The sequence below is a fragment of the Prionailurus bengalensis genome, chromosome C2 (genome assembly GCF_016509475.1).
Source record: "Prionailurus bengalensis isolate Pbe53 chromosome C2, Fcat_Pben_1.1_paternal_pri, whole genome shotgun sequence".
NCBI classification, from domain to species: domain Eukaryota; kingdom Metazoa; phylum Chordata; class Mammalia; order Carnivora; family Felidae; genus Prionailurus; species Prionailurus bengalensis.
Window position 1 is genome coordinate 149,440,906 of NC_057350.1, and position 22,814 is coordinate 149,463,719.

The 22,814-nt window shown below is 50.8% G+C and overlaps 1 protein-coding gene across 2 annotated transcripts in view; it reads right to left on the minus strand.

Moving 5' to 3' along the window:
- GASK1A (golgi associated kinase 1A) overlaps window positions 1–22,814 on the minus strand; it is a 61,153-nt gene that overhangs the window by 1,847 nt on the left and 36,492 nt on the right. Inside the window, exons 2-6 of one of the 2 annotated variants that reach the window (XR_006299541.1) lie at window positions 20,863–22,134; window positions 4,370–4,492; window positions 2,509–2,612; window positions 1,693–1,843; window positions 527–719 (exon numbers count right to left, since the gene is read on the minus strand). Coding sequence is in view for 1 of the 2 variants with exons in the window: in XM_043595619.1 (XP_043451554.1) it covers window positions 1,633–1,843; window positions 2,509–2,612; window positions 4,370–4,492; window positions 20,863–22,134 (1,710 nt within the window). In the remaining variant the exon portion in view is untranslated. Of the gene's footprint in view, window positions 1–526; window positions 720–1,348; window positions 1,844–2,508; window positions 2,613–4,369; window positions 4,493–20,862; window positions 22,135–22,814 lie in introns of those variants that run through there. The other variant, XM_043595619.1, reaches the window with a different exon arrangement.

Consider the following 22,814-nt stretch of genomic DNA (forward strand, 5'->3'; position numbering starts at 1 on the left):
TCTCCATCCCCAGCTGTTTGCTTTGCTTGGCACATCCTTCTCATTCTAGAAGCAATGGCTGGGGGAGGCTTAGGGCCAGCAGCACGCGCTGAGGCTGAGAAGGACAGAAAGTGGATGAAGTTTCAAGTTTGCAGAAAAGACACAGTTTGTAGACGGAGAAGACTTTAACGAGCAAAGAGCAATGGGCAGGGAGCCAGATGCACGCGACTGTGCTTGGCTGGGGTCGGACTTTGCTCCTCCACATTCCACAGAATCGGCCCTGCCTCATCATCCGCTCCGAATCCAAAGGGATTCGAGGAAGAGAAGCAGTCGGAGCCACTGGGCAGGGTGGTGGGAGCGCCCTTTAGTGGTGGTCCTGGGCTCAATACATGCTAGCACAACTCCGGCCTGAGTTTGAATTCTGACCCTTCCATCTATGAGCTGGGTGCCCTTGGACAAGTTACCGAACCCCTCTGTGCCTCATCTGTACAACGGAGATAATAATAATCACACCTAATCGGTAAATGGAGCTAATAATCACACCTACCCGTCGAGTCGTCGCGAGGTTAGGTGTGCCTTGATCCACATAAACCACTGTCACGGCGACTGGTACGTAGTCATCATTCAGTAAACGTTACTAGTTACTCTAGCAGGTGCTCAATAAACACTTGTCAGTTGCTAACCATTAAGTGGCCAAGGCCAGATCTGAACCCAGAGCTCCTGCATTCAAATCCAGGCCTCTGAAAATCAAAATAAAAAAAAAAAATTAAGGGTGTTAAGGGTGCATATATTTAACAAGACTTTCTGAGGTGGAAGCTAGGGACTGAAGGGGTATGTGTTGAGGAACAGGGAGAGGCCTGTGCCCCCGAGCTGGAGCCATTCTCAGCTGAGGATGGCCCAGGGGCATGGGGCCCAACCCTGGAGTTCTGTGGACTTGGGCAGAGCTGGGCTTGGAGGCTTCCCCCGCCCCCTACCGTTCCGGAAGGAGGAAGAGGCCAGTGCTGAGGGGAGGGCTAGGGATGGTGTCTTGCTGAGTGGGCTAAGCTCAGAGAGCTGGGCCCTGTCCTCCAGTGCCAGGGGTGGTTGACATGCACTGAGTGAGCTGGGAGGGGCCACACAGTGTCTGCTTATGTATCCACTGATCTGTGCTGAGCAGACCTGTTCACATCAGGACACAAAAGTGCTTGTTGGAAGCTTGGGGCCTTGCTTACTGACAAGATTCTGAAGATTCTGGCTTGGTGTTTTCAGCCAGAAACTTCACACACACGTGTGTACACACACACACACACACACACACACACAGGCACTCACACGTCCACTCTATATATGCGTGTGGGATGCACAATTTTACAGTATCTGGAGCGGTTCATAGAATGTTCTTGAAAATATTTATTGGTGCAAGGGAGTAAACAGCCAGAGCTGAAAAGACAGAAAGGACTGTGGTAAGACTGAACACCCAACACCCACAACCACCTTCACCATCCCAAGCAGATGACACATTCTGTGACATTCTGGCTTTTCCCATTTGTCTTCAAGTTGGGGGGGGGGGCGGCCAAGAGAATGTGGCCACCAGCGTGGATGCTCATCCACTCGAGTGGTGTTGTGATGCACCCCGCCAGTGAGGCAGGAGCTCTGCCTGGGCAATGCACAAGCTCACGAATCCTCATCCTGGAAGAGTGTCAGGTTGTGCTTCCGGATGTGTTCCAGCAGCACCTGTCCTCGCCGCTCCAGGGTCTGGAGAACCTGCGTCAGTCCCAGTCTCCCGCCTTGGCTTTGCCAGAACACTGGGTCCATCTGCAGTGACTTGAGCAGCATATTCTGTAGACACCCTGATGCAAGAACCTTCACAACAGACTCAGGAAACCTGGAGGTCAGGTCCCCCGAGCCCCATAACAGAAAGGAAAAGCAAAAGCGATCTCAGAAAATTTCCATGACAGGTGAAGCCAGATGGCCAGAAATCGCACAGCTGGCAAACCCTGGCAAAGTCATCCTGCAAAGTCCCAGGGCCCACCTGCTGTCTCGTTATCAGGGAACCCTCCCGTCTACCTGCTGTGACAGCAGGCAGGGGATAGAGCTTTGGGATGGATCCCACCCCACAGAGAAGCTGGGGGAGTCACCTCTGCTACCCCAGGAGAAATGCCTCCTGCTGTGCTTGGCAAATGCCAGAAAGAGTTCTAAGAAGGCTGAGCTACCTGTCATGAGTGGGCAGGAAAGGTAGGCTGCCCAGGCTAGCTCCTCCTCTGGGGCAAGGGAAGGGAAGCCTGCCTAGCAGGCTGCCAGTGTTCTGCTGGGCCAGGAGGCCCTCTAGCTATTAGGGGTGGGGGTACTCCACCCAGAAGTTGAAGGGCCTGCTGGCTGTGTCCCCTCGGCTTTCCCAGGGCTCCCCACCCCCTCCTGAGGCTCAGATCCAATAGCCTTTGTCTAAAAGACTGCAGACTTCACAGGAGCCGTGATTTAAGGCCCCACAGTCTACAGCAGGGGCATCAAGCCTCAGTCTCCGAACCCCTGTCCCACCCCGCTGACCCTCACCCATCTATGCCCTCCAGCAGCCGAAAGTTCAGCTTGTCCTCGGGGTGTTGAAGGTTGCCGGCGTTATCGATGTAGACCAGATGGGATGGATCACTGCTCCGGACCTCAGGGAAGAAGATGGGCAGAGACAGAGGTGGGTAAGGTTGTGGCCTAGCTGGCACCCTTGGGCTCTGTCGGGGTTGAGGGGCTCAGAAGGGGGGGACCCTGAGCTGACAGTCCCACAGTCCACCCTGCTACCTCATGGCCCCCACACGCTGAGCAGTAATCTTGCCATCTCAGTGAACCCTCCCAGCAACCTTAGAAGGGGACCGCTAGCCTTAGCTCCATCTTACAGAGTCAGGGGCACAAAGAAGTTAAGTAATTTGCACAGTCACACAGCTGAGAAACAGCTGGTTAGTTCCAACCCGGACCAGGAGTGCCAAGCCCCAGAGCCCCCTGTGAAACCACAAGGCAGAGGGGTTGATTCCTGTTCTGGTGGCTGAAGGGGTGAGGCGTGTGGGTGAGAACCGGCAGGTGCAGAGATGGCCTACCCAGTGGGGTTGTGGCTTCAGGGCACATCGCATACATGCATGCTTACACATGCTCACGCGTCCTGAGCACCTGCACATTCCCCTGAGCATCACCAAGAACACACAACGCCTTCCATTCCCAGGCAGCATACTCTAGCCCCACAGCAGAAGAGTTGAGCGACTCCTAAACGCTTTCAAAACTAAAACCGGCCAAAGGGAATTCTTTAACACTTCAAAAACATGGCGTGGCATATCTTCCACTCCCTACTCCCACCCCTGTGCACACACCACATTCCTATATATTCTCCAGGATTCCATGGTGTTTTCCCATAATCCTCTCCATTAACCTAGGCTTAACATATGAACTTTTGCCTCCAGGATCCTAGCTTTTCCTCTTCTCTGTCTCTTCTCCCTCCTCACCCCTCTCCACACATCAGGGATCATCTATTTCTTAAAGCCCAATGACTCTTCCCTCCAAAAACTGCTGTCCTAAGGGATCTGTGAAATGGCTACCCCCAGGGGTAACTGATGGATATAAAAGTCTTACCTCATCCAGGGATAACTGCCTTTTACCAGGGAACAGGAGAGAGAGCTCTGAGGGCAGGAGATGGAGAATTCCTACCACCCAGCAGCTTCACGAGGCAGCCCTGGCCTCCTGGCTGGTGTGGCCTGCCTGAAGCCACCCAGGGCACCGTGCTGACAGCTACTCTCTCCAAAAGCAACTGGCCAAAGTAAGGCCTCGTGGATATTCAGCTCACTGGGTGGGGAGAAGGCGGAGGAGCCCTTCCAGAGGGCGGCCCCTCGGTCCTTGGACAGAAGAGACTGCTCTGCCATGGCGGTCCTGTCTCTGATGGCCTCTGCACATCGCTTCCCACCCTGGGCTCTACTTTTAACAGGAGGCAGCGCAGTGTTCCTCTGGCGAGCACCGGCCTGTGAGCTGTTGGGCCCTAGGAGGGAGCCCTGTCACTGCCGCTGACCAGCCATGCGGCCGTGGAAACGCCCTTCCCTGGTCCAGGCCACAGTTTCCACAGCTGCTGGCACAATGTGGGTGGCTGACTAGACAACACAGTCCTCACACCTGCTTCTGGGAGCCCTAGGGGTTCCCTGTGGACTCTCAAGGGGACAGTGGAGTTGATGAAAACCCAGCCCCCGCACCATCCCCACCTCAACCACATTTGCAAAGCCCCACTTGGGTCAGTTTTCCATACTATGGCCTCTTGGAAACATAATTCAAACAAAGGCTTCTGCTAAAAAGAATAGGATTGGGAACCCCCCGTGTCACATGATCTCTGAAACTCATGAACTGAAGGAGGAGACATGAAAACCCAAGTCTGGGTGACAAGGGGACGTACCAGGATGTGGACCAGTCGCAGCTCGCCCGGGTTCTGGCATTTCTCCCGGAGCCCCTCTTCCACGCAGGGGTCTGACGGCTCGGGCTCAAAGCCGCAGCAGTAGCGGTCCAGGCGGTCATGGACCTATGAGGATATCCAGCCTCTGAGGGGGTGTGGCTCGATGCCTGCCTCCACCGGGCCCGGCACTCGGGCCGCCTGACCCCTGGGCCCTCACGCTGGGGACAGTGGCTGTCGGTGCTGGTCAGCTCGTGGCTGGCCTCCAGCTAGGGAGGGAGCTTCTGGTCTGCTCCTCCAGCCAGCTCGTCCTGCTGGCCGTGGGCCTGTCTGCTCACGCCTCAGCCCCGCCCGGATTTCCACTGACCCCCACTGCCGAATCTGTGTCGCTGCCCCAAACGCTGGCCTAAGGCCACTGGGCCTCCCAGTGCTGACCATCTGTCAACCAGGGGAAATTCACACACAACTCCACTTTTTCCTTACGCGGCAAATGCGACAGCAGGGATTCCTCCTTTCTTTGGAGGTAAAAGCTGCAGCCCTTGTTAGGCCTGAGTCAAGGTCAGAGAAGGAGGAAGGCATTCCCCTTTTACAGGCTCCTTGTACACTGGAGGCCTCGAGGGGGAATCCTCAGGCATGGTGTGGGGACAGTTCTGAGGAGTTCTGCCTCCCAGCCCCTCCAGACACACATGGAGACACACATGACATTTTAGAGTGTCACAGAATTCGCACAATAATACATCCCACGCACCTGCTTCCAGTAGCTTTCTTCAGAACGAAGGAGTTACCGCCTGCAAGTCAGGAATTAAACAGAAACACGGATACAGCCCAGCCCCGACCTACGTGAGGATGTTATCTACTGTGTGCATCCAATGCGAGGGCGTCCAGAAGGGAGAAGGCATCAAAATAGAAGTGGCAGAGTCCTCGGGATGGGAGGGCGGGTCTTGCTGTAGGGAGAAAGACAGGAAAGGGATAGGTGGAAGCAGGAGGTGGTGTGGAAAAGGTTGGGATGTGCCAGGAAGTGGATTCCAAACAGGGTGAGTTTGGGGGCAGCAGGGGGCGTCACACGGTGGGCGAGCTGGAGGAGATGCACCCCTTTTCCTGCTGGGAAGGAAATTTGGTTGGATACAATACCTTGATGAGTGCTAACAACAGAAGGTGAGGTCTCCATAGGACTTGCTGTGCTTGGGACAAGAGGAAAAATCCATTTGTTGCTGCGGAAGGGGGAGGAGAGAGAGGAGGGGAAGAGAGAAGTGAAGCAGGGAGCAGCAGGAGGCTGAGGGTGTGAGATGTGCCCTCCGTGCGAGGTATGTGAAACACGATCAGCTGCCTGGGATTTGTCTAAATCCTAGGAAGGTTACCAGATCCTCCTGGGTTGTGGGACCTTGGGTTTGAGTCCTTGTAAATCCCCAGGTGGTGTCAGGGTCGCAGGAGAGGGAGGGCCCAGGGACCCCTGGGCTCTACCAATCAGGATGGTGACTCACACGGGTGCTAACTCTCAGGATGCAAAGGTAATCCGGTTCCTGAAAGAGCCTTGTGTGCGGCATGGAGACTCAGGCCCCCTTCTGCAGAATGGCTACACTAATTTAGAAAGCCTGGCAACACCACTGGAGAGGAAAGGTGCCAGCCTGGAAATCTAGAAATCAGCTCCAGGTAACATACTCTGCTTGGGGCAACTGTCCAGACCAAGGCAACAGAAGGGATAGACTCAGCGTGGAGGTGAGTGAAAGTCAGGGCGAGGGAAGCAGAAAGCCAGATGGCACCACGCTGGTGAGGGGCCCCACAGAAAGAGAGGGCCTGCTCCCTCCCTCAATCCCTGGGAGCCTTCTGTGATTCCTCTCTAGCACACCGTTCAGCTCTGGCAGGATCAGGGCACCTCCCTCCCTGCAGTGGTGATGATGCAGAACAGCCACAGACTTATAGCAAAGGCAGCAGTGGTTTTAGTCTGATAAAGCAACGATGGTGTCTCTCCCTCAGAGATGATGATGGTGTGGTGTAATAAGAGATGTATTTGGTCTCTGTGCCCTGATCCTAGCACAGAGCTCCTAAAACCTTTGGAGTTTCCTGAGTGATTTATAATGAGCCCCTTTGAGCACACCTGAGTTTATGCTAATGACATGACTCAGGGGAGCCCCAGATAGCTTCAGAATGGGGGTTGGTCACCAGAAGACAAGTGAACAGAGGATAGGACCTTTAGTCCCACCTCTAACCTCCAGGAAGGATAGGAGAGCTGGAGATCGGGTGATAAACACTTGAACAATGAGATTTGGAGCACTTCCTGGTCGGTGAGCACATTCGTGTCAGGAGGGTGGCACACCCCAGCTCCATCGGGACATAAGCTCTTGTGCTTGGGACCCTTCTGGGCCTCACCCCACATACCTCTTCATCTGGCTGTTCATTTGTATCCTTTAAAATAAACCAGTAAATGTAAGTAAAGTGTTTTTCCAAGCTCTGTGAGCCATTCTAGCAAATGATCAAACCTGAGGAGGGAGTCATGAGAACCCTTGATTTATAGCCAGTTGGTCAGAAGTGTGGGTAGCCCAGGACTTCTGACTGGCGTCTGAAGTGGAACAGTCTTGTAGGACTGAACCCTTTAACTTGTGGGATATGACACTCCAGGCAGATAGTGTCAGAATGGAATTGTGGGACACCCAGTGGGCGGTGGAGAACTGGTGTCCAAACGAAACATCACTGGGGAGTCTGGATGGTTCAGTCGGTTGGGCATCTGACTCTTGGTTTTGGCTCAGGTCATGATCTCACAGTCTGTGGGAGTCCGTGTTGCGCCTTGTACTGATGGCGTGGAGCCTGCTTGGGATTCTCTCTCTCTCTGTCCCTCCCCAGCTCTCTGTCTCTAAACAGACAAACATAAAAAAATAATAAAGTAACCTATTAAAAAAAAGCCAAAACACTCAGACGACCACTGCCACTGTCACTGCCACCCACCTCTAGCTCATTCACTCCTCACTGCAGCTTTGCAAGGGAGACACCGTTATCCCACTTTACCCAGGGGGACGCTGACCCCAGACACAGCAAGGCCATAAATGTAAAAGTAATATAGATGGGACTTGAACCAGGTTCTGCCTGGCTTGAAGCCCAGCCCTCTGTGTTATCCTGCCCTGCCTCCCTGAAGATCAGGAAGAGTGAGCCAGTTATAGAGGTCAAATGAGGTCTCCATCATTACTTTTCATGAGATTAATTAATTTGGTCTTACCCTTGCTAGAGAACAGCTTTCAAAACTATGAAGGAGGAAGAGGAAGAACGAGGAGACACAGAGCCCACCATCCTCCATGACGACAACAACTGAGGCAGCAGCAGGCATGGTGGTGTTTGGATGGCCCGTGTCTCTCTTCTGTGGTTCGCTGCTCAGCCAACCAGAGCCAGCACCGCCATCCTGCGTCCCTCTGCCCATGGCAGCCGCCCCTCCCCATAAATGGGGGTAAGCGGGACAATGTCACCTCCAGGATGTAGTACTCGTCGAAGCCACCTCCCAGGCCACCCAGCCCAGCCCAGTGCTGGCCAGTAAAAGGTCCTGTGTGCGGACCTTTGATTATTTCCATATCCCTTTGTAGGAAAACTCACATATATTCTGAAGAAATACAAAATTGATCGCTTTCGACACAAACAAGAAAATAACTATGGTTCAGTAAACCTCACAAAACCAGATGTCCAGAAACGGGAGTGTTAAACGGTCCCAACCTCTGTCCCAAAACATTGTCTGTTTTGCAATAGTTCAAGATGGAGAAGTTGCATGTCAGACCTAGACCATCGCCCCCAACAGGTTGAGGTCAATTCTGTGAGGCCAGGTTAGGTAGGATTTCCAGGGCCAGCGGGCCAAAGACACCCACAGGCACTACTGAAAAAGACAAGTTTAGCCTAGAGACCAACGCACAAAGCCCTGGTCCAGCTTGGCCAGGGTGGAAACAACCCCACCCTGTTCATGAAGTGAGCGCATTAACAAGACCCCTGACATGGACCATCACTGCTTTGGCTGCCTGGGCTTTGGATAACAGCAGCCACAAGTAACAGAAACACCTGATTCAAAACGCCTTCAACCGTAAGGAAAGTTGGGATCATCTGTGGCAGCAAGTCCCAAGATAGGGCAGGCTGGAGACTTAGCAGCTCCTTATTGACATAGTAAGGACTCGGGTTTCTTTCTTTTTTTTTTTAATTTTTTTTTTCAACATTTATTTTTGGGACAGAGAGAGACAGAGCATGAACAGGGGAGGGTCAGAGAGAGGGAGACACAGAATCGGAAACAGGCTCCAGGCTCTGAGCCATCAGCCCAGAGCCCGACGCGGGGCTCGAACTCACGGGCCGCGAGATCGTGACCTGGCTGAAGTCGGACGCTTAACCGACTGCGCCACCCAGGCGCCCCTAGGACTCGGGTTTCTTTCTGCTCTCCACTCACCACCGCCAATATTAACAGCCCAGCATAGTCTTTGGAAGCCTGCAGGTGGCCACTGTGGGTATGTGTTTCCTTGTACGTGTCCAGAGAGAACGAGAGGGTGGGGGAGAGGACGAATGAGAGCAACAGAGACAGAGAGACAGAGGGGAAATGAACCTCTCCTCCAGCAACCTTTCCTTCAGCCTGACTGGACCCAATCAGGTAACACGCTCACTCCTGGACCAGTAGTGGTCAATGGAAGATGGTGACGCACTGATCCCCAAGCCCAGGACTGGGTGGGAGGTGAATCACGACAGGGCTCTGTGTGGAAATCTTTAGCTGCAGTGTCCTCACTCCAGCTGCGAGTGAAAGTGTTGATCGGGACAGGGCTGAGGAAGGAGCCCTACAGCTAGCCACCAGAGACCTCTCAGCCTTCCAATTGGTTTTAAACCCACTTGAAGCTTGTATGATGCCCTCTCCTCCACTATGCCCTACCTATTTGACCTGAGGTAGTTATTTAACCTCGAAACCCCTGAGTTTTCTCATCAACAAAATGGGGCGGGGATACTCCCATGGGACTGCCCTGAGGCTCACGTAGGGTAACGATACATGTAAAGCAGGGGGTGGTTGTTGTGGAAGAACCTTCTGTTGTGTCTGCCCTGGGAGCGGCAGGCCCAAAGACCCCCAGGAATCTCAGGGGTTCCCCTACCCACACACACACCAGGAAGCCCCAGCCTCACCCAGTGGCACAGGCCAGAGACCCAGAGTTTGAAATAAAGTGCTAACAATAGGGTAGCCACTCTCGTCTTATGGGCAGGCCTAGTTTCCAGAGTATGGACATGTCTGTGAGACAGACACCCACCTGCTTGCTTCTCTTTGGCTGGGAGAGTAAATGCCAGGGCAGTGCTGGCAAGACCGAAACATAGTAGGTGCTCTGGATTTCATAATATGCCTGAGGCACAGCCAACCAAACCCCCTTCCTCCTGGCAAACCCTCTCCGACCCCATCTCCAGGCCATTCTGTGCAGATTTTGATGTGTGGCAGTGTATGTTTCCAGAGGAAGCCACGAAGGAATATTGGCCCATACAATATTCCTGGCTTCTCAAACTCTATACTCATTAGAATGTTTAACAGCAAGGGCCTGGCCAGGCCCAGTCGCCAGTTTGATTATTTTGCCACACCGTCTGGTTCTTTTTTTCCACTGAAGAGAAATTCAGTTTAAACAGCAGCAGGCTAGCAGCCACACAAGGCCAAGATTAAGTTCTATTTCCCACATTCCCTCAGGATTTGATTCTTTTTCCCTCTTTTGAAATAATGAGGAGTTCCCAAGAAACGAGGACGAACCTTTGCAGTTGGGTTTTTCTGACCAGCCTAGCGGTGTCACACAATCATGACGTGGATCGAAGCTTTTGTTCACTTTTACTTGAGCAGTTGTAAAGCCCTTACTTTGTGGCAGGCGCCACTCAGAGCTTGACATGTCACAACTCATTTAGTCCCTCCCACTAGCCAAGAGGTAGACACCATTATCATCCCCATTTCAAAGATGTGGAAACTGAGTCACAGAGGCTGGGTAACATGCCTAAGACCCCCTAGCAAGGACGTGGTGGTGCTTAGGCTCAAACCCGAGCAGTCTGGCTCTGACCAGTGAGTGGGACTGTGTGGCACCAGAGATCCCAAGTCCCTTGATGGCAAAGATGAAGACATGATTCAGTCCGATCCCCAGCACCCAGCACTTGCTTAGCACAACCAGAGATTTAGTTGAGGTTTTTTTGAGTGAAAGAATGAGTGAATGAAGTGCCTGGCTGACTGACAGCATGGGACTGTGATGACTTAAAGCCTGCCTATCACACCCTGCCTCCCCGCCCAAGATGCCAACACCAGAGGTTTTCAGGGGGAGGCCTGGCTCTGTGGCCCCTGAACAGGACATCCGGGTGGGACAAGACATGCAGTCTGCCAAGGAGGGACACCAGGTCCAGCTGTGGGAGAGGGCAGGTCTGGGGGGGAGCCAGCATAGGGTATGAAGGGTGGCCAGAGTCCTGTAATGACCTATCAAGCTCCTGAGCCAAGACAGTTTCCTCAGCCAGTGCCTGATCTGGGTCTAATGGATTCCAGAAGAGCCACCTGCTGTCCTGATGGCCCACGCCCCCTGTTCATGGACCTTCTCCCAAGCTGGGAGTAGTCACAGGCCTGGGTCCTTCCGGGTGGAAAGGGTGGCTCTTGTCTGGGCAGGCTCGCTGCCTGGGGCTCCGACTGCCACAGGATGGCAGCATCTCTCTCCGCGGAGGCCAGTGGTCTGGTCCCACCCTGCCCGGCTGGCTGGTTAGAGAATTCTTGAGGTTTCTTTGGGGAGGTCGGAGTGGGAGAGGAGTGGGTTAATGGGCACTGCTCCCACTTTTCTCTAAGGACTCACCTTGCAGTGCTCTCCACGTGTCCTGACAAAGAGCAATCTTCCTGGAGGCTCTGGGGAGGAACATCTGGACGCCACATCTGCCCCAAGCCCGAGGCCAGAAGTTGCGGCACCAGCTTAAGATGCAGGTTAATAGACTGGCTGATGGGCTTTGAGGAGATGCACTGAGGAGAACTAGATCTTATCTAAAAAGACATCAATGCAAAAAACCACAGCCATCAAAAGATAAATCCACTTACAGCAAATAACGTTTCCAACTGAGAAAGCTAGGAGGAGTCACTGTCAGAACACCTTACACAGAAGCCCTCACATAATACGTCAGAAGGGAAATAGTGATCTCTTTCACGGATACTTCAGAGGCATTTCATAAAATTTTGCATCCTTTCCTGACAATAAAAATTCATTTTTTAAAATGTTTATTTACTTTTGAGAGAGAGAGACAGAGCATGATCAGGGGAGGGGCAGAAAGAGAGGGAGACACAGAATTCGAAGCAGTCTCCAGGCTCCGAGCTGTCAGCACAGAGCCCGACGCAGGGCTGGAACCCACGAACTGCGACATCACGACCTGAGCCGAAGTCGGACGCTCAACTGACTGAGCCACCCAGGTGCCCCTAGAAATTCTTTTTTTTTTTTAATTTTTTTAACGTTAATTATCTTTGAGAGACAGAGACAGAGCATGAGCAGGGAAGGGGCAGAGAGAGGGAGAGAGAAACCGAAGCAGGCTCCAGGCTCCCAGCTGTCAGCACAGAGCCTGACATGGGGCTCAAACCCATGAACTGAGAGATCATGACCTGAGCCGATGTCGGACGCTCAACCAACTGAGCCACCCAGGCACCCCTAGAAATTCTTAATAAAGCAAGAATAATGAATAGTTCCTCATCATATCTTTAGTGGAAAACTAAGATTATGTTTAATGGTGAAACCCTAGAAAGGGTCCCAGATCTGTAGCAACAACTCATGTCCATCATTCCATGAATATTCACCATTGCCCTGGAAGCACCAGCAAATGTAATGAGGTAAGAGGCAATGAGAAGACAAAGTGCGTTCATTACAGATGAAATGGGGGTATACTTGGAAAAGCCAGAGGATAAACTGAGCAACAATTAGAAGCAATACAAAGTTAGCGTGTGGCCACTAACCAAACTGATACACAGAAATAATAGCCTTCATGCAGACCTGGGGCTCCCGGCCAGAACGTATGATGGAAAAAAAGATCCTATTTTCAAATGGCCACAAGAAGATGAAATGCCCAGGAATAACCCCACATGAAAGTAAAGGAAACATGCAGATGCTTCTGAGGAACATGAATAAATGGAGAGACATATCTGCTGGTGAACGTCATTGAATGTCTGCCTGTTGACTCAAGAGCTGGACCTGGGCACGCACAGGCTCCTCGTCCCCTCCCCTGTCTTTGGAATGTGGGTTCCACTTGCCTCTCCTGCTCCCAGAGGCTGCTCCAGGGACATTGCCTTGAGATGGTGACATGGTGATGAGAACACCTGCACAGTATACATGACGGAACCCAGGTAAGGCCTCTTTATGAACTTCTAAGATTCAGCAGGTGGACACCGGGATCCACTGTCTTGTTGTTGCCCAAGACAAGCCTTGTCTGTAAAGTCTCTTTGTTTATTAAACCTGCCACCTACCAACCGGGAGTGGCCTGCCTCTTTCTTTGGTCTCTCAGTGCCTTCCACATAGAGGGGCTAGTTTCAGATTACTCCCGGGAAGGTCCAAAGTGGGTTGCGAACCAACAGTATCCAATTCTTGGCTAGAATGACTCTATATTTTAATATAGATATAATTTCCCTCTACATTAGTCCACACAAATATAATTTGATCCCAATAAAATCCCAAAAGGACTTGGGAAGGAGGAGTAACAAGCGGACTCTAAATTTCATATGACAGTAGATACCCTGCAAGGATATCAGGAGAATTCTAAGAAAGAGAAATGAGGAAGAGCAATCCCTACTGGTTATCCACACAAAATATAGAGCCCAGCAATTAGAACTGTGATTTTGGCATATAAATGGACAGAACCTTTAGTAGAACAGAACAGAGTCCAGAAATAGACCTACATACATATGGAAATTGGCTATATGGTAAAGGCAACATTTCAGATTGGGGGGGGGGAAGGTTGATTATTCGACAAATGTGCTGAGACATTTTGGTTGCTATCTGAAAAAAAAATCGTTGTTTTGCATCTTATCTCTTACTCCAAAATAACTTCCAGATGGATCAAAGAGAGATGAAAACACATGGAAGACTGAAGTTAAAAATAACCCTGAAGTGAGGATGGCCTTTTAAAGCATATACTGACCTAGAAATCACAAAAGAAAAGCTCGATAATTTTAACAACATACATTTTTTTAAATTTCTGCACAGCAGACTCTAAATAAAGCTTATGACAACTGAACCTGAGAGAAATGTTACAATATAACAAAAACAAAAGGCTAATTGCCTTCCTCAAGAAAAAGCTCTTGAAATCATTAAGAAAAAGACCAACAATCCAAAAGAAAATGGGGCAAAGAATATGAACAGACAATTAAAGAAAAAACAAGTTAAAAAAATCTGGACAGAGACAGGACTAGGGTGAGGCTGAAGAAACGGAGGGAGGCGCTCGCTGTCCAGGTCACACAGCACCGGCCCTACACCCAAAATGTATGTGCCTTGGGCTCATAAATTCATTTTTCATTGCTGCATTACAAATTCCCAGGGGCTTAGTGGCTTCGAAGAACCCATTATTATGTCACAGTTTCTGTGGGTCAGGAGTCCATCACATTTTTGCCGGGTTCTCTGCTCAGGTTCTTACCAGGCTGAACTCCAGGTGTTGGCCAAGGGCCATGTCACATTGTAGCTCAAGGCCATCTCCTAAGTCCTTCAGGTTGTTGGCAGAAACCATTCTTTCTGGTCGTAGCACTAGGTCCCAGGGATCTCAGGGTCCTCCTAGAGGCCTCCCCTTCCACCAGACAGTTCATAACATGGCTGTGTACTTTTGGAAATTCTCTAGATGCTTCATCTCCTTTGAAAGACTCCCCTGAGTAGGTCAGATCCACCCAGGATAATGTTCCTTTTGATCAACTCAAGGATAAATGATTGGCAACCTGGTCGTTGGAGTGCTCTTCCATCATATTCACAGGTCTCACCCATACTCAAGGGCAGGGGTTAATGCCAGTGGAGTGGGGAGCCTTGGGGACCAATGTAGAATTCTGCCCCTCATACCTCACCCTGATGGAGGTCCTGCTTTTAAATATATGTAAGGATCCTCAATGTCACCCTTTACACACCTTCATCCAGGCAGGTGTTTCAGTCCTCCATAGTTGGCTGTGCCATCTGTGAAATGGGGAGGAACATAGCTCCCATCTGTTGGGCCTTTTGTAGGATTTAAATGAACTCATGGGTGTGGTTTGCAGTAGACATTGCCACACAGGTGTAGGCATTTCATAAATGGTAGGTACTATGATATGTCACATCTCTGGTTGGAAGCCTGAATGGTCGGCAGTGATCACAGTTCTGGGATCCTCTCTAACTGACAGAATACCTCATGTCCCAGGAAACTAAGCCAGAGGGTACACATGAATTGAAGACATAGATTTGGACTCAAAATAAAGAATGTACACAGGATCACAAATAAATGAAAACAGGTTCCTTGGGAAGGAAATGGACCAATAAATATTGAAGAGACTCAATAAATATTTTTTAGAGCCAGTTCGGTACAGCCCTGGATGAAACAGGTTGTGACTGTGGGCAAGCTCCTTAGCTCTTCTAAACCTCAGTTTCCCCATCTGTAGAATGAAGCTAATAATATTTTCTGCCTCTAAGGGTTGTTATGCATGAACACATGCCAAGTGCTGGAACAGTGGTCGAGGGCATCAGGCAATGTTACACATTGTCATCTGTTCTGGGAGTGCAAGTTCATTAACAGCCAGAAGGCAAGATCATGGCAAATGTTGTTTTCTACCTCTGTGGTTCTATTCTGGACACTATAAGAAATGTAGAAAGCTTTGGGCTTCCTTTCCGTCTAGAGGAAGAAGTGGTACTTGAGGAAGAAAAACACAGCAACACCCAGACTGGAAATCATACAGAGATCTTGGGAGTTCACTCATCACTAATTCATTCATTCATTCGTTCATAGTGCTTATCTAGGATCAAACCAAGACCTTGGCTCTGTGCTAGATGCTGATGTGGTGGTGAACAAAACACAGACATATGGTAAATACATGAACAAATAAATAAAATATTTACAAACTGTGCTGGGAATCAGAAAGGGAATCGACAGGATGCCATGAAAGAGAAAGAGAATAATAATAATAAGGGGTGGTCAGGAGAGTTGAAACCTGGGGAGCAAGAGTCAGAAGCAAGTCCAAGCAAGAAGCTCTGCACCAGAAGGAGCTGGGTGTGTTTAGAAACTGACCAAGGGTCAGTGCCAAGAGATGCAGCTGGGGACAGATCCTAGGGTCCTTCAAGAACATAGGCCCTTGAAGAACCCGATACTGAGGGCATTGAGAGGCCTTACCTTATTTTAATGGGGAAGTGTGACACAATCTGATTTATGATTGTAAAAGAAGCATGCTTTCTGTGTCTGAATGGTTCTTTATGAACTTCAGAGTTCACCTTCCAAATTCCAGCTGCTGTATAGCCTTGTCTGGGGGCTTTTTCCAGATTCTAGGGAATCCGTATCTCCAGAAGCAGCCTTCAACCAAAGATTGATGGGATATTTGGCTATAAATGCCTTGAGTCCCTCACCTCTTGGTGGGCTAATTCTGAACATGTATTTCATACCATTTCTCAGAAATTTTCTGTGGAACTAAGCCCTCCCTAGTCACTCACAGTGGTGACCTACTTTATATCATGCCCTTTATTGATTGTCTGTCCTCCCATGTCACTTCCCATCTCCCTATGGGTGTTTCTTGAGATCGTCTCCCAGATAAACTACCGCACTGGAATCCTAGACTCAGGGTCTGCCTGGGGGAAGTCTTCTGTAAGGAGACTGGATTGGAGGGGACATAAGTGAAGGGAGGGAGACAAATCAGGGAGCTGTTGTGTTAGTCCATGTAAGAAAAGATGATGGCCTGGGCCAGGATGGGTGGCAGGCGAGGCTTTCTCGGATATCAACTCTTGGGACGTGAAGACCCTTCATAAGCAGAAGTTGCAGAAAGACTTTTATGAGCCAACATTACCAACTCTCAGTCTGTCTGAGTTTTCCACAACTCGCCCACCATCTAGCCAATCACACGCCTTCTCAGAGGAAGCACAGTGTGAGACAGAGGCCCTTTAAAAAAGAAAAAAAGAAATGTGCCCAACAACCCAACACTTCCTACCCTGACTCTGGCCACTGAGTAGAAGGCTCTTTTAGGTCCCAGGCACAACTCCTCTCAGGTTGAATTTGACTTACAGTGAATGTGATGGTCATTAGCTTTTCCTGACCATGCTTGGCTGTTCCATCATCACTGTCCCAGGAGGAGAAGGACTTTCTACCTTTTACCAGACTGAATGCAACTCTGGCTGCAGGTGGCCCCTGACATTAAGCAGAGTTTTGTGAGCCCCACCCACCAAACACACATACACACTCTCCCACCCACTTTGTCCACCTGAGTAGAAGCAGCTTCTCACTGATCTATTCAGAAGTGGTGGGCTCTCTCTTAGTCCTACTTCTTCCTATGACAAGCCTGGGGTGCAGTGGAGGGTACCTACTCACTATTAGTACTGTATCTTTCCTAGAGAGACCAGATTATAAACTGAGAGGATCCTCCTGGTCATACTGGCCTCCAAAACATGTTCTTGATTTATTCATTAGGAGTAGCAGATGCTGTTAGTATCCCACCCCTACCCCCTGGCACTCACTATTCCTGTACATATCGATGGCTTTCTACAGAAAGTGCCGTGGCTCTCTGCCTTAGCCCCTTTCTGGCTGAAGGATCCTGTTTGTCTGGCCAGCACATGAGCCAGGCTGCTAGTGCCCCTAGGAGGTCAATGCCCTTAGGAGCAGTCTCAACCTCTGACAGTTGGGAGCTAGGGGGTAAATAGCCCAGCTTTGGCCCTTGAGTGACACAACTCTGGTGCACGTTCTACACACTCACTCAAAGTTCTCCACAGGATTGAGCCCCACTTGCCCACAGCAGTGTTTGGGCGTCATATGGAGTATATGTGGGTGTATGGTTCATGTGAATGGTATGCATGTGTGGGTGGCTATAGAATATGTAGGGACATAAGGTTCATTTATAAGTGTACAATGTATGCGTTTGGGGTATGTGTAACTGATTTCATTTTTGCCCAACAAATATTTGCTCCTCTTTCCCTTCCAGTCTGGGCAGATTGTACTTCCCTTCCCTGACATTGACTTGCTTTGACCAACGGAATACTAGAGGAAGTGAAGTTAGTGGAGGCCTTAAATGTGCTTTTGCAATTTGGTTGAACTCTAGGGTTTCTTCCATTTCCCAGGAGAAGGGTTTGCCCCGGGGAACTGGTGCCCCTTCAGCCGGCGCTCCAGAATGAGACACCAAGGGCAGACGTGAACCCACCCCCCACAGCTTACAGCTAAGCTCAGTTGAGCCCAACTGACCCACAGACCCTGGAGAAAGAATTCAAGAGCTGGTGTTTTAAGCCATTGATTTTAGAGAAGTTTGTTAGCATTATTTCAGCAATCACTAACTAATGCAAGGTTTTAGATGGGATTTGCAACGCACAGGGTATGATTTGTGGGGAGTATAAAGAATGTGTATGTGTGCAGTGCTTGTGTATTTTGTGTCTGGGTAGATGGTATGTTGTGATACACAGACACAAAAAAGCAAGGGTTTATATTAGATAAAACAAAACAAACAAGCAAACATACCACAGAGTGGACTGTACATGGAGTTTGTGCTCAGTCCCCAGTCAGGAGGCACCTCAGGTTCCCGTGCTGGGAAACCCACATCCTGAAACCTCGCCTCCCTCTGACTTGTCAGTGGCTTCTAGGAAGGCAGCGTCAGCCAGACAGGGGTGTTTGACTTGACTGGTGTTCAGCAAACCAAGGAAGAGGTGGCACAAGGCCAGCCAGGTAGCGTCAGACCACACACCCAACCAGCGTGTGCCTTGGCTGCCAAGACTTCCGTCCCTACAACAGGACCTGGCAGCTGAGGAAGGGTCCCACACCGCAACTCCAGGAGATGGACAGAGGAGCTCTGTGTGGAGCAGAAGACTGCTGCGTGCACTTCGGCTGGGGCTCTGCGAGGAGGCGCCTCCAGTCTCACGGCTCCAAGGCATCCCTGCAAGGGTCCCCTCTTCCTGCCTCATTCATGGCCAGCTGAATAGTGACTCTGTGATTAAGAAGGTGAGCTCTGGAGGCAGACCATTAGGCAACCATTAGGCAACCATTAGGCTTTGTGTCAACTTCAGCAGCCATGACCTCGGGCAAGTAATTTAATCTCTCGGACCTTAATTTCTCAACTTTAAATAGGAATAAATGTATATCACTTGTAAGGCTGCTATGAGGATTGGATGAGTTAATTCCTATAAAGTGTTGGGGACAGTGCCTGCTTATAATTGTGCATGTGCCACCCTCCGGGCACTGTATTACATGAACCATCTTGCATGCAGAAACCACACAAGGTCAGTGTTATTGTCTGACATGGGCCAGGCTCTCCCAGAGACAGACCTCAAGACAAGGATTCAAGTGACAGCCATTTTTTTTGTGTGTGTGAGCTAATCCAGAAACATAAGCAGGGAGCAGAGAAGTAAGACAGAGAGGGTGAACAATGACCACTGCAGGGAACTCGGAGACACTTATAACACACTGAAGAGCCATCCCAGCCAGGGAGCCAGGGCTTTCTTTATACACTGGCTCCCATCAGTCCCCGGAGGCTGCTCCTAGAAGTAGCATGACCAGTCTTCCCTGTTTGCCCCAGGCTATAAGTCCTATGTCTGAGAAATCCCTCCTTCCCAACCTGGATGGTTGACCACACTATCTGGACAGCGTTAGTTCCCCAGTACCCAGCCTGTCACATGTCACCCAGAGCAAGCCCACAGATGCAGGTGCTGGCAATTAGAAGCTACCACACATTATAATGATCAGGTCCAAGGGAGTGAGGTCAGGACCTCCAGTCCCATTTTAGATGTAAGAAAAGTGAATGTCTAAGAGGCAAATTAATCTGCACAGTGTCATACAGCAGGAAGGGGTCTGGGAGTGAGGGGTTCAAGCCCAGGTCTATCTATCAGCCCATACTGATCACTGAGCTCCACATTCCTCTTTCCACAAAGCTTAGAGACACAGACTGGAGGAGCCTGAAGTACCTCAGGAGACCAGTTAGCTCACTGACTGGAAACAAATATCCACTGACTGACAGGTAGCATTCATGGTTCTGGGGAAGGGGCAGGAGGTGGATGTCAGAAAATAAGGAGGTAGGGCCTATGGCCAAAAGGAGAGCATGGCATGACTACTCAGCTCAGGCTGATTACTGCCATATGGAAAGGGAGGCCCAATGTTACTAAACCATCCAATGTTTCAAAGGAAGCTGGATTTTTATGGGAAATCTCCAAAGTATTACATGTTGTCTAAGAATTTTCTGAAAACATGTTGTGGACCAACCCTGTGTGGACCAAATACAGCATGACATCCCCTGGCTGCCTGAATCCTGTCCTGTGGCTCATCCACTCACCCCAGTAGGTGAATCTAGGGCTCATGTTGGTGTCTTTCTTCAATAGGCATCGCTACAGAAACGGGGGCTGGCTCAGTCTGCATCTAGTACACATATTCACCCATTTTGAGCTTTTTGTCTTTCCTTTTTGCCTTTATATCCTTCTGGACACATTTCCACACGTATGTCTCAGCTGACATCCAGTGCACAGGCCCCAGAATAGCCATGCTGTTTACAGTTAGTAAATAGCCAATGCCTGCAGTCCCCCAGCTAACTCCTGTGTCCTGACTGCCCAATCCTTCCCTAGGATCCCCAGAAACTCCAGGGTTAACTTCTGGCAGAGGAAGGACCTCAGTTGACCTTGTGGCTGGAGTTCTTTCTCATTTTTCAGTGCCCAAGTATCATCCCTTTATCCTTCTATGTCTCTCCCTCTCCCCATTACTTCCTTTCTTTTTTAAACTAGGCAACCACCTTCAATCCTAGTTGATTCAAGGATATAACGTTATCAACAGTGATGTGCAGATAAATGTTTAACAACCAGCTCTTGAAAGTAGTGGGGAGTCCATATTTGTAGGATTTGCTGACTCCCATGGTATAAATACTCCCACCCTGGCCAATTTCAAGCTACCAACATGACCGAATGTGGAGTCGACAGGAGATGGGCAGTAGCTCACCATCATACAATATTTACTATATAAATGCAAATAACCTAAAAAGCATAGGTTGTAGTAAAATACAGTGAAATCATTAGGAATTAATGGGTTCTGAGCATTTATTACCTTTTTTTCAACAATAACTTATCATATTGTTAGTTGATGGAATTTAATGTTTAATAATGCCTGTGTTTCTCAACCAGGTCACAAAATTCCTGAAAATTTTAGCAGTCAGCTCTTGTAAGCCCACATGAGCTGGTTCCAGCATACCACTGGATGAATAAATGCAAAAGCAGAAAAATAACGAAAACAGGTGCATGGTGGTCAAAACACAAAGATTGGAGGGGGAGTCACCAACCATCCTCAAGTGGGCAACTCCAGTGTCTCAATTCATCCCCAATCCCCTGCTTCTGCTGCTCTCCAGCCTCACCATGCCCAGCCCCACCTACCTGCAGCAGGAAGTCGAAGAGTGCCAGGCGTGCCCACTCGGCGTGGTGGAGGCCCAGGCAGGGGGCCTGGCTTGGCCAGCTGCAGCCACGTGCCAACAAGGCCTGGTACTGGAGCCAGCCCAAGGACAGAGAGTTCTGGTCATCGTCTGGGTCACCCAGGTGCTGCACATCGGGCGCCCACCAGATGACGGGCCTTGTTCTGCCATCTGTGTATCGGTAGGGCAGCAGGGAGTTCCGGAAGTTCCGGGCCACAGCAGGTAGGCTCCGGTGCAGCCCCAGCACACGGTCCACGTGGAAGGCCAGGACCTCCAGCAGGTCCCCAGGCCTCTTGATCAGGCCGCAGAGCCCCTGGGAGCAGAGATGGCTGAGCCCAGAAGACATGTCCCGAGAGGCACCCGCATTGGAGAAGCCAACCTGCAGCACCTGCCCATGGCCAGGCACCCTGGCTTTGCCCACCACCTCCCCCTGGGCCAACAGCCGGAGCATTTGCACATCATGCTCTGTGAGCCACGGGGGAGCCTGCCCACTGGTCCTCAAGCCGGGCAACAGACCAGGGGTCTCAGCCTCACACCAGACAGATCCTTGCAGCTCCCCAACAGAGCCAGGCCACCGACGAGCCCCTGCAGATGGTGTGGGATGCCCTGTTTGTCGCCCACCAGTCAATCCTGGAAGATTCCTGCCTTCTGCTGGGTGGGACCAGAGGGTCGGTCCAGCGGTAGCTTTCCAAGCCTGTAAAGCCGTCATGCCATGTCCTGTGAGGGGGCCAACCAGGGTGCCAATTTCATTCTGTGCCTCTCTGATGAGACCATCATGCCAGGGGGGACCCAAGTCTTTGGCTCCTGGACTCCTAACTTCATCCTCCCCCAGGAGCACAAGACGCTGGGTACTGAGTCTCAAATCTCCTAGAGATGCCAAAGTAATGTCCCTCCTGACCCTCCCTGGACGCCTGCTGTCCCCTCCCAGGGCCTTCCTGCTTCTGTCCACTGGCCCTCTGTGGCCTTGCTCCCCAGCACACATGGGGCTAGGCAAGGCCCAGCCTCTCCAGAGCCCTAGGTCTCTTGCCCGCTGCCTCCAGCTGGAGCTCAGAGCCTGCCGGCTGTGGGGGCCAAGGGCACCCGTTACCTCCTGGGGCTCCATGGGACCAGGGTCTGGGCCAGTAGCAGGATGCTGTGGGGGGAAGCGAGTGACAGCCACTGCAGACAGAGTCATCAGGAGGCAGAATGCCATCACCAGCCGCCTTTTGCCACGCAGCTTTCTCCAGAGCCAAGACGCCTGGGGGACAGGATAGAAAAAGAGAGTCTGAGACCTGGGAAAACATCCGGCCCAACCCACAAAACAACAGTGACAGTGAATGAACATCTTGGGGGCACAAAGAGGGCAAAGATGGCGGAGTACACCTAGCTGTCTTCGAGGCAGGAATGGGCAACCACAGCCAAGTGCAGTCCTGCTTCAAAGCTGAGCTCTTGCCTTGCCTTCCCGGGCGGCCTTTGCTGATGGCTGCAGGCCGCCTTGGGCTCCTCCCCCTTGAATAAAGGGCCGCTATGACACTAAGAACCAAGCACCGGAAGCATCTTTTTTTCACATCTGTCCCTCACCACTGAGTGCTTGGACCCTCTCTCTTCATCTCCATGTGAATCCTAGGGCCCACTCCGTAAACCTCTAATCGTCTCCCACAAGGAAGCTTTTCCCTTTTCCCTTTTTAGGGCGCAGACTGCCCCACTACAGGCGCCATTGCCCAGCCTCTCCTGCAGCCAGGTGTAACCATGTGACTAAGTCCTTGCCTAGGCACTTCTGCCTGCACCACCTACTCAAAAGGAAGTTGGATGCCCTGGCCTTTCTTTGCACACCGACGTGGTAGCACCTGCTCCACATGTGCGGGCAGGGACACACTCTGGGCAGCGATTTTTTTTTCAGTTTATCTACTTATTTTCATGGTGGGGGCAGGGGAAGAA